The sequence below is a fragment of the Hippichthys cyanospilos genome, chromosome 1 (genome assembly GCF_059441005.1).
Source record: "Hippichthys cyanospilos isolate Australia breed blue-spotted pipefish chromosome 1, RoL_Hcya_1.0, whole genome shotgun sequence".
NCBI lineage: Eukaryota > Metazoa > Chordata > Actinopteri > Syngnathiformes > Syngnathidae > Hippichthys > Hippichthys cyanospilos.
In genome coordinates this window covers 9102054-9113824 of record NC_142369.1, presented here as the reverse complement: position 1 = coordinate 9113824, position 11771 = coordinate 9102054, and the positions used below count along the sequence as shown (strand labels likewise).

Below are 11771 nucleotides of genomic sequence, written 5' to 3'. Positions count from 1 at the left end.
TTTTATTCAGGCAATTTCGCGGGCAGAACTTCACTTCCTGACAGGGGTCTTCCTTGTCAGTTAACGAAATCCAAAATGGCAGCGAACAGTAGCAGCACGACTTCCAAACCTGGTAACAGTAGCGGTGGAAAACAGTCCGGCCCCTCCGCCGAGCAGGTATCACCACCGGCACCGTGTGCGATTTTCGTCTTTTTAGTTCGGGCCAGCGCGTGGATCGACGGGACGAAAACGCTTAGCTAGGCAATGCTAACGGTAGCGTTTTATCGCCACCACCTGCACCGCTGACTATGTGACATTTGCTATTTACTAAGATCTCTGCAGTGTTTTGATTGGCGTTATTGACATTAGAATGGTGGTTCTACTGCTGTTTTCCCCCAAATCAAGCACTCTCTCAACCATCAGTCAGCCAACCACCAGGGGACGAACGCAGCATGTTTTTAAAAAATTAAATTACGAGACTGAGTCATGGCAGGAGAAGAAAGCGCTGCGAAAATTACAGATTTATTCTAAAACATTAAAACATCTGTTTCAAACCTCAATTGTGTTTTTGATGTTGTTTTAGACGTAGTGTATTAATGTAAAATTGTTTTTCCTAAAATGTCAGGGGACGTTTCCATCACGTGATCGCAAATAATTTTCAAGAAAAAGATGGATCTCTTATCAAAATATGATTTTGTTTCATTAATATATATCTTGAAGAGCAAGTCAGCAAAATACACCAAAATGCATGGCAATGGTCAAAAGGGGAAATTTTTCGTTTTATGCTACATTCAACATCAACACACTTGATAACCATGGGAGTAAACACAAACTTTTAGACATTTTAGACTATTTGTTTAAACCGCAGCTTCACTAACCATATAAAAGAAGTCATGTTTGCATTGTTGGAAAAAAAAGACTATTTGGATGCACCCTTTGTCCTGTCCTTTAAACATTGCCGGGATATGAAATCGGGACTCAATTAACATCTCCTTAACATTAGGTGACTCAAATCCAGGTACCAAATGATTATTTGGGATATCTCTAATGATAATGACTATAAAGAATCATTATAACTAATAATATGACTAATAATTATCAATTCGGTACTGTATAGTACAATACATGGATAAAGGAATTCATTTGAGTGTGGTGTTTGACAGGTCGTGGCAACATTTCAGAGGATGCGTCAGGAACAGCGCAATATGGCCTCCAAAGCAGCGGAGTTGGAGATGGAATCAAATGAGCACAGGTCAGTTAGGGCTATACAAATCAAATTTGCTTGATTGATTGATTATGAACACTCCATCATGCCAGACTCAAACGAATTGGAGTGAGTAAAAATAACAACCAAAGGTGGGGACTGACCAATAGTATTCATTTGTGAGAAATATGAAACCATTTCTGACCACGTTCCTCTGTGATGATTAACGCGTCTCCCACAGTCTTGTCATCGACACCCTGAAGGATGTAGACCCGTCCCGGAAATGCTTCCGTCTCGTCGGTGGAGTGTTGGTGGAAAGGACAGTGAAAGAAGTTCTGCCGGCGTTGCAAACAAACAAAGAGCAGGTAACATACGTTGGTTTAAAAAAAACAAACGGGTTTTGTGGCTTTCTACATAATGGATGTTTTTTTTTTGTCTCCACAGATCTCCAAAATAATCGAGTCCCTCAACACCAAGATGCAGGAGAAGGGGCGAGAATTGACCGAGTACAGAGAACGCTACAACATTCGCCTGGTGGGCGAGGGCGAAGGAGATATGCAAAGCCAGTCGACGCCATCTTCCAAAGATAGTGAAGGAGGGGGCCCCAAAAGCGGAGCCGGCGTTTTGGTTTCGTAGTTTTTTTGTTCTGTGTTGAATGTAATCGCTAAAGGTCTCGCGTTTTGGAAACACTCGCATATTGAAAACAAAGTCGAAAAAAAAAATCTAGGTCTAAAGTTGGAATTTGCCTCAAGATTTTGTACTGACAACTTCAAGATGTGACGTGGTCTACGAAACCAGTTTTCTGTTTTGGTAGGTCTCAAATTTTGTTTACAGTGTGTTCATGTCAGTCAATGTGGCGGCACAGTTGAGGTGCATGCGCACATGTTGGAGCAATGAGTTTTGTTCGCTTGCAGGCTGCAAGAATAAAGCCTTTTGACAATGTTTTTTGTTGAGTCTTTTGATGTGATTCAGTGTAGTGTATTGTAACATACGATTGGTAAATGTTATAACCTCGGAACCCGAGCGGATTCAGGACTTCAGCCAACCCCACGGGGAAGTGGATTGACAATGAGAATTTATGAACTGAAAAGGCACGTCATGGAAACAAAAACAGTCCCAAAAGGTAAAGTATCAAATCAGTCACAAAGTACAAATCCAAAGTGTCTCGACGAAGAACAAATACTGCAGGTGCGGCTTAAAAACACATTTACATATTAACAAGATATGCTTTCATCCCCGATCCCCAAAAATAGGCTTGGATTATTTAAAACTACCTCAAAAGTAAATAAAACAAGCATTATATTTTTTTGAGAAAAGAAAACAAAATTGAACATAGGAAAAGCCACATGAGAGTTCTGTACTAAATGGCTAATATAAACGGTCAAATTGTTTATTATTGTGGTGTTGGTTGTGGATTATTAATTGATGGAACAATTGTATATATGTTATATAAAAACACAGTTTGCACACCTCTTAACCCACTCACTCACACACACACACACACACACACACACTACAGACATAAACAATTCCTTAAACGGTATTCTTTTAAAACTACTATGATTAGCTAATCCCAAGCAAGCCGAACCAAATACAATAAAAGAGAAACATGTAAAACAAATTGGGCAAAGAAAATTGCAAAACTATTTATATTTGGTGCTGCATTTGTGGGGAAAAAGCGGTCGGATATTTGCCACTCGGATTGTACTAAGTGTGACAAGCACGGCTGATTCTGGTATTTTTACTTAGTTTTTTGCTCATCAAAACACATTGACCTTCAACATACCCATTCATAAATGTATACATTGTGGCGAGGCGAAGTAACCACACGTTGCTGTGCTAGTGGAGATCTTTACTCTTCGCATGCCATCACAAAACTGATGCAAAAAAGCATCATATAGGATCATAGCAGCATGCCTAGTGTCCGCCACAACATACTAATTTGACATTTTGTCTTCTGAGCATTCCATACATTTCTCTCAATAACCCAAAAGCCATTAATGACATCGAGACGTCGGATCCATTTTTTTTCCCCACAGAAATATGGTCTTCTTATTGAAATTAGCGTTTCGATTACAATTTTTCTCTGCTCGGAGCTGGGAAATCTCAAACTTCCCATTTCATGGAACGCAGCATCTGAGCAGCTCCAGCAGCTCTGCGTCCCAGTCTGGGAGAAAGAGCCGCCGCCATAGTAAGTGGTATAGCCCCGCTATGCTAGGCTGAGCTGCTAGGCTAGGCGGCCGCCGTCTACAATGGCAGAGTCGGCTCCGTTTTAGTGTGGAATGCATCTCCCCAAGAAATTTTCGACCTTCCGCGTGGTGCTCAGCGCTTTGCTGCTGGTGGCGCTGCTCCAGCTCATTTACTTGTCCTTCTTGTCCAAGTTCCACGGCCATCAGCAGCTGTCCCGCTACTCGAATCTGTTCGGAGGCTCCGGCCCTGGCAGCGCGGCGCACTCGGCGAAGAACGCGGCGCACCCGGCGAAGAACTCCCGCAAGGATCGCCTGAGATATTCTCTTTCCAGCGGGGGGATCTTCGACCACAGCGGGCAGTACCGGGTGTATAAGAACTTGATCCAAAGCGATGGCTCCAGCAACCCGGGTTCGAATGTTCTCACGCTGGCCACCCACACGACCATCAACAACCTTCACCACCTGGAGGATCTCGTGGAGAGGTGGGGGAACCCGCTTTCGGTTGCGATCTTCGCCCACGGCCAGGATGTCAGGTTGGCCACGGCGCTCGTGTACGCGCTCGGCGTCCTGTGCCCTCGCGTCAAGGCCCTTGTGGACTTCCACCTGGTGTGTCTCTCGGGAGAAACCGCCAGCTTCCCCGAAGAGGACCACCGGCATTTCGCTGGTCTGGACGACTGCGCCGCCGTCTTTTCCCGGCTGGAAGCCCACCGAGACAAATACAAGAACTACGTCATCGGCGGCAACGTCACCTACCCTAATAACCTCCTTCGGAATGTGGCCCGAGGAGGAACCGAGTCCCCCTACGTCCTTGTCATCGACATCGACATAATGCCTTCCACCGATCTGCACCGGGAGTTCGCGGCGATGGTCGCGAGGCGTCAGCCCACGACGGAGAAGGTTTTCGTCTTGCCGGCTTTCGAGATCCGGCACACCAGGAAGATCCCGGCCACCAAGGCCGAGTTGGTGCAGCTCTACCAAGTGGGCGAAGTGAGACCGTTCTACGAGGAGCTGTGTCCTCGCTGCCAAGCCCCCACCAACTACTCGCAGTGGGTCAACAGCCGCGTCCGGGACACTTCCGGAGTTCTGGAAGTGGCCTACACGGTGACCTGGGTGGACCCGTGGGAGCCGTTTTACATCGGTCCACGCAACGTGCCCCTCTACGATGAGAACTTCAAGCAGTACGGCTTCAATCGCATCAGTCAGGTTCGTAGCGCCGTAATGCGTGCGCATATGGGGTTACTGATGATTTCATCCTGTCGTTAAAAAAAAGTAGGGCTGAACAATTTCAATTATTTTTTGCGGAGAAAACATTTTAAGCCCACCCCACCCACTGTCGTGACTATAACTGAGATCTTTGTATATGAAAATTGTATAAGTACGATACACCCCCCAAAAAATAACCGTTTTAAATAAAATTTTAAAAAAACACAACTGAAATCAACTTTCAGCAAATGATTATTTTTTTTTAAACAGGAGTTTATACAGGTTACAGCTTATTCCGAATCTGAAAGAAATAGTTTGAAGCAGAAAAATCCAAAGATGTCGATTTTCTGTTTACTTAAATCTATTAAGCACAGTAAAAATTAATAAATCAAGTCGTTACACATTATCTATTTGAGTGGTTCTCAAATGGGGGAACGCCCCTCGGGTACTCGAAGGAACTCCGGCGGGTACTCAAGATTTTAAAACGAAACGAACGAGCAAAAATCATTTAAAATGATGATTGTAATAATCCATTGTGACGGCTCATCTGATTTGATATCTATCGCTCCCTGTTTTTGAGCAGGCCTGCGAGCTCCACGTGGCCGGGTACAAGTTCTCCGTGTTGAACTCGGCCTTCCTGGTCCATCGCGGCTTCAAGATCCAGGGCGAGTTCCACGCTAGGAAGAACGAGGAGAACGAACACAACAGGCTCCTTTTTCGCACCTTTAAGAACACTCTGAAGACTAAATATCCAACCTCTAACAGGCAATGCTAAAGAGGGCTGGATTGAAGCATCCTTTTGAATTTCCTGCACATTGAGACATCCTCACACCCTGAGGGAGAGGATCTGCTCAGTCAATGATGGCCGCTAGATGGCAGCAGATGCTCGTGAGACCTGCCTGACTACTGATGATGGTTGAAATTGTACTGTAACATTTTTATGGTTGTATTGTGTTTATATTTATTGTAAAACAGCACATCCCGTGGACAGCCTTTTCGACACAGATTATTTATTTTAACTTAGTGTGTTGTTACACTTTTTAAAACAGCCTCTACGGTTTCTTAGATTTATTCAAGATCAAAATGGAGTCAATGTTTAAAACCGTCTTTCCGTCCATCTATCTCGTTATAGACAAAGTACCCGGAAAAAAAACGCATCTACAAAAACAAGTATCTTCACGTCTGGGATTTTGTCCATCTTGACAGACCAATTAGTTTCTGGAACCAAACATATTCATCACCGTTTAGTTCTGGGAATCTTTGGTTGTGAATCCTGACTGTTCGTTTAATTTTAATTTAAAGATGTGGAAGATCCTGGTTAAATTTGTCTCAAAGTAAATGTTTGGTCCTTGAAATGAACACATCATTTATCACTACAATGTTCTGGAATCCTCCGGTTTTGGATAGTTGCGATTGTAGTCAACACAAAGTACTGAGATTCAAAGGTCTTCTTATGGTTTTAAAAACTTCTGAAACTTATGGTAAATTGGACCAAGTTGTCAGATAATGTTTTTACATATCACAACCGGTGCTAGTTTCATAAGTCCACATGTGTCAATTTTTATTGTGTTAGCATTAGTGTACTAAGCTAGCAAGCTATATGACAATGTTAATGTGTTTGTTAAACACGTGACAGGAAGATCTTTTTTTTCTTTTAAAGTAGTATCGTTTCAAGTGGGAGTTATATTTGGGAAAAAAGTTTCTTTTATATTAAAATTTTTCTTAATGTTAAATCTACCACTACTTGTTGTGTAACTGGCTGACACGTTGGCAAGCTTTCAAAACGATTTTTGGTCGCAACTCAAGACAAAAAAAAAAAAGGCTCATCTCAAAAAAATTGTTGAATTAGCGAACTGTCAAGCATTTTGTGTTCTTCGTGGACGATTTTCACATGCAGAAATAAATTAACATCTGCATTTCGGCCAGTCAGTTGTCTTTCTTTTCCATATAATTATGTATAATCTATATATTTATTTAAATAGAGTGTATGTCTTCTCGGTGCTTAAAAAGAACAGTCCAGGTGTTCATGTCATTGTTTCATAAAAGACTTAACGTTAAAGTTTATTTAGTTTAATATTCTAATCTGATTTATGACGTGATGATTTGTGTTCACACCCCACTTTAAATGTTTCGTGAAATGACAACTAATTAAAGTAGATAAACACATTTTCTTTCAAATGAATTCATGGTTCATTTGTCTGTTTTTTTTTGTTTTGTTTTTGCCGGACTAACCTAAAAGACGAATACAGATTGTAATGCAGATGTATTTATTTGTTGTTTGTTTTATGGCTACAAAAAAAAAAAACATAAGGGAGGACGACCACGAAGGCAATTTGTTCAAGAAATAAATTTAATTCATCATCAGCCGTACTGTCTATCTTCGAACGCTAGGTGAAGACAAAGCTCATTTTTCATCTTTTTCAGCAACGAGGCGTCACTTTAAACTTATCAAAACACTTGAACTATGCTTAGATTTTTCTGGGGTGGTGCACAGCCTATCCATTATTGCTTTTGAATTCAATTCTCAAGCATTGTTACTGAAAACAAATACAACGAAGCTTAACATAACATATTAACTCTGTGACCAAAAATGAAACTTTTTGTGTTCATTTTAAAGATGATTAAAAAGAAGATGATTAAATACTGGTTACATAACAGTTCTCAACTACATTATTACACAACACTACTAATGTTGCTTTTAATATGTTTTGGTTCTATTTAATTATTTATTTTGGGGCAGTCAGTCTCATTCTGTAGACTGGTCCCAAAATGGGCCTCGGTGGCCCAGGACCGGTCAGTAGACCAGTGTTTGGCGACCACCAATTTAAATGAGATTCTGAAAGTAGCTTTTACTCATAATTTCACACCTGTGAAGGATTTTTTTTACCCATCTGAGTTATTGGACATAATGCGCGGCGTAGCTTTTGAATGACCCGCCCGCCCTCCCCGGAACCGCTGACGAGAAGAGGGGCTTCATTGAAATGTTGACATTGGTCACATAGCCCGCTTTTGCCATCTGCCACCAGAGTGGACAACTTGTGACGTTCGGCGCTTTGACAAGCGTCCCGAGGCGCCGTGGCTTAGCAGTGTCTTAGCGTCCTCCTCGTGAGCCCGGTGGCACGCGACGCCCACTTTCGGCGGGCCCCCCAGTTGTCGGCGAGCAATAAGGGGTCGCGGGGGAGCGCCCGGGTTCCCCGAGCCGCCCTGGTTGACCGTGGTGGCTGTAATAACGTGGCAGAAGGTGCAGAGAAGCTCAGAGGGGGCGATTGGTGTGGACCGTAGCAGGTTTGCTGGAGCAAAGTGGGGTTTATCTCCACCGGCTTATCTGGGTCACAGAGCTTTACGCCAAAAGCAATTAGGGCTGCCCTCTCCTGTGCGGGGTTGGCAGGAGGGCCACCTCCCCGCCCAGCCATCTCGGGCCAACAGAGCGGCTCTGCTTGTGGCCGGCGGGGGGGGAGCAGCAGGAGGGCGCCATGAGCTGCGGGGGAGGAGGCCGCTCCGACAAGTCGGCCCGCTTGTGGTGCGCGGCGCCAGCGGTGGATAAGGAGCCAAAAATTGGCCTCCAGTAGGAGTACTGTTACTTTACAAAAACATGACCCATGGCTGTGGATTAGGCCTGAAATCAGTCACTAAATGTCCAGGACATTTTTTTTCAGCTGTTCATTTTGTCTAAACGGCAGGTGTGGAATTCCAGTCCTCCGGGACCGGTATCCTGCATGTTTTCTGTTTTTTTTCTCTGTAACACACCTGAGTCAAATGATTAGGATCGTTTTCAAGCTTCTGCAGAGCTTGGTAATATGCTAATCATTCGAATCAGGTGTGTCGAGGTGAGAAAATCAGAAAACATGAAGGATACCGGCTCTCCAGGACTTGAGCTCAACATCTATGGACTGTACACTGTCAGTAAAAGTCAAGCTAGGCGCATGCACATCAATACCTTGGTAAACTTTTATTTTGAAGTTTTCCTATCAGTTTGTTGTGACGTAACACCGCCTTGTCCCAACATAAAGTTCAGTTGCTAATTACGCTAATTGAATACAGACTTTGTCAATTAGCGAGAGCGCCAACGTTAGATAATTGTTTTTCGAAGTAAAAGCCAAATGTTTGCAACTGTTTTTTTTCATCATATATCAATTTATCATAGAGGACTAAAGACATTTGAAAACGCTTTGGACAATTTCAGGTCAGTAAACAAATAATAAATTACATAAAATAAATATATTCATTTAGCTAAGTATGTACCATGTATGCTTATATTTGTGTGCGCTAACTCACTATATTTTCAGACACTAAAACTTGCTGTACGTTCAGTATATCAGTGAAAGGCACCATATTCATCTGTGAAAATTGATCAGGGAGACGGGAGAGATTTGGTTGAACCAACTTTTTTTACAGGTGGGGTGCATTGCTCTAATTTTGCTTTTAAACACAAAGTTTCAGCAAAATATTGTATTTTGATTTTGACACTTTGTTCCCTAGCTTGTTGAAAAAGAAGAAATATAAGAAAAACAAAATTCAAACGAATTTAGGGGTGCGCAAAATTGTCTAGAAACGCCCATGGCTGTAAATAAATAATCCACAAATCATCCCTGAATGAAAAGTGCTCAGACTCAATCTTGGAAATATGTCTCCAACCAATGTTTTTGTTTGTTTATTTAGGTTCCCATTTAAGTCCCTAAAACCACAGAAATCAATAGCATTTCCACCCTAGGTTTGGGGACCATATGGTTCTAGATACCTCTGGTTACTTAGTTCAACCTCATGGGTCCATCCTGACGCTTCCACTCAAGTACCTAAATCCAGTCAGCGGAACCAAAAGAAATGACAAAGAACCAAAAGATCCCATTACCTAAAAACATGGCTACCCTACACAATTGGAACTCTCTCGCTTATTCAACTCCAGGAAACCCGAAGACCCGATGACGAAAGGTTTCCGGTCAAGAGACAGGCGGGTGCGAGCGGTCCCCGCTGCAGGGCGGCAATAACGAGATGTGACACGGGGCAGGGGGAGAGAAAAGGAGGCCTAACAGATAGACGTAATCCTTCTCACCACACTAACACTTCTTAGCTTTGCACCCCTGCTGTCATACCCGCTCAGCGCTACCACCTATGCTCGCGCGCGCGCGCACACACACACACACGCACACACACGCAGGTGAGTGCTCCTGCGGACGAAATTGCGATGCTTCACACTGCGCCGCTGACCAACATGAAAACTACACGCACGCTTCAGTGCAAAACATATGTTCTCATGTAGTCCGCTTTATCGATCAATGTACTACAGCAGCTGAGGACGGCTATGATACAATGAGCCCCCGTGTTTACACAACACTAAGCGCGTGTGTGCCAACATGCATTCGCACTTTTAGCATAGACAGCTTGAACAATACTATTTGATTGATAACCAGTCTGACCAGAACCCAAAGGAGGCGAATTTATAAATCTGAACCCGGTGGAGCATCATACAGTATCTGCGGGTACCAGTAATTTCAACACAATGGCCTGGCAGCAACAGTACATTTTTCTTTTCAAATTAAAAGCAAATTACTTGTAACATGAAGGAAGTTATTGTGGAATTTTGTGAAAGGGACTCTTTTGCAAAATGTTGCATGCCTTTATTTGAGTAGGTTTTAAACAGAGTCACAGTTTCATTGGTGATGCAATTTTTTGGTACATGATCTACCATTTGGAGTTGCAGAGTAATAGACACCTACAGCAGGGGTGCCTGCCCAAACTTTTTTCCCTGAGATCTGCATTTTGGCAGCCAACCTCCCATGAGGGGTAAGAATGACCAATGATAACCTAATAACCTATGGTGGGTGGCCATTGTAACAAATTAAGACGGAATAGACACATTTACTGGGCGGTAACTAATAGGGATGAGCCAGAAGTACAATTACCCAGAAGGAATGCACTGCATGCCAAAATTCTCCATTATAGTAAAGCTGCCAAATGTTGTGAGAATTCCAGTTTTACGTTTTAGCGTGAACAAGAATGGACTTGGACATTGGTTCAGCCCGCTCGCTTCTTTTATCGAAAATAATGCCATAGAAACTTCAGCTAACACAAGCTGCTGTTAGCTGCAAAATGCACTAGCTGCTAACTCCCACCTGACGTCCAACCTCTTGGTCCTGCCATTACGGTAATTATTCTAAGTGAGAAAACAGCCGAAATGAAAATGCTGTGCATCAAAACTTGTCAATTTGAGAAAAACAATCTTCCTCGAATGGTGTCGAATAAAAAAAGAAAAATCTCATATTTAAGTTACTGTTCATGGGATGCACTTTTGGCCTTCATTTTTGGAAAAAAAAAAGTGTGTCTCATATTTGCGGTATTATGGTAGTTCATTATTTCGGGTGCGGCCCATGCAGCCCGTTACCAGCGGATCCACGGACCGGTACCAGGCCGCGGACCAGTGGTTGGGGACCTATGCTTAGCTGATGCGGTGCTAGCATTAATGCTACATACAATTCATATAGGTTTTATAGGTAAAATTCACTTTTAAAGACAATTTCAATTCCCCTTCTATGTATGTTTTTGAATAAGACAGTAAATCAGAGCACACGGAGAAAACCGACCCGCGCAAATGGCGAACATGCAAACCATACAAAGGAAGGCCACAGCTTAAATTTGAACCCATGACCTCTGAACTGTGAGGGGGATGTGCTTAGCAGTTGGCCGCCGTGTCACAAGCAACAGCGGCGCTGCAAATTGCACATTTAAGTTCTCCACCATGGTGGGCATCAGCAAAAAGGTGTATGCATCTATTAAATAAATTATTTACTACTGAAGTAACAAATTATGTATTTTTCTTTTTTTTTTGCATGCATAATAAATAGCCTACGAACACTTGTTGAGTGTTGGGGCGGATCACCTCATCATGGAAAAATCTTCCGTAGCCTTTCCGGAATGGTCAAGCTCTCGCTACAATTATTGTGGTGATCGGGCAGATTAAGAGGATTTATATGGCAGATTAAATTTGAGTGGTGCAGTCACACAGTGGGCCGTCATCTGTCGCGGCGTACAACAAAGACTTTATTAGTCCCAATCAATAAAAGCTGCGCCACGTGGTGACAGTGTTTCTTTTCACTACTACCTTCACTTCTAGCTTCGCTTTTAGGCCCACGCGCATTTCTTGCAATCGCAAAACCACCAGCGTTTATTCGTTGCCCCTTCGCCGACGTTAGTATTTCCCT

At 43.0% G+C, this 11771-nt stretch overlaps 2 protein-coding genes across 2 annotated transcripts; both read left to right on the top strand.

The window, feature by feature from the left end:
- The first annotated feature begins 9 nt into the window (after positions 1 to 9).
- On the top strand, positions 10 to 2125 carry pfdn2 (prefoldin subunit 2). The gene is made up of 4 exons (XM_088438291.1): positions 10 to 156; positions 1143 to 1231; positions 1425 to 1548; positions 1628 to 2125. Exons 1-4 carry the CDS (start codon positions 76 to 78, stop codon positions 1817 to 1819), a joined length of 486 nt encoding a protein of 161 aa, XP_088294417.1. The 5' UTR covers positions 10 to 75; the 3' UTR covers positions 1820 to 2125.
- A 1198-nt stretch (positions 2126 to 3323) lies between these two features.
- On the top strand, positions 3324 to 6308 carry b4gat1 (beta-1,4-glucuronyltransferase 1). Its single transcript, XM_088408815.1, has 2 exons — positions 3324 to 4575; positions 5159 to 6308. The coding sequence occupies exons 1-2, from the start codon at positions 3466 to 3468 to the stop codon at positions 5348 to 5350; spliced, it is 1302 nt and encodes a 433-aa protein (XP_088264941.1). The 5' UTR covers positions 3324 to 3465; the 3' UTR covers positions 5351 to 6308.
- The last annotated feature ends 5463 nt before the right edge of the window (positions 6309 to 11771 follow it).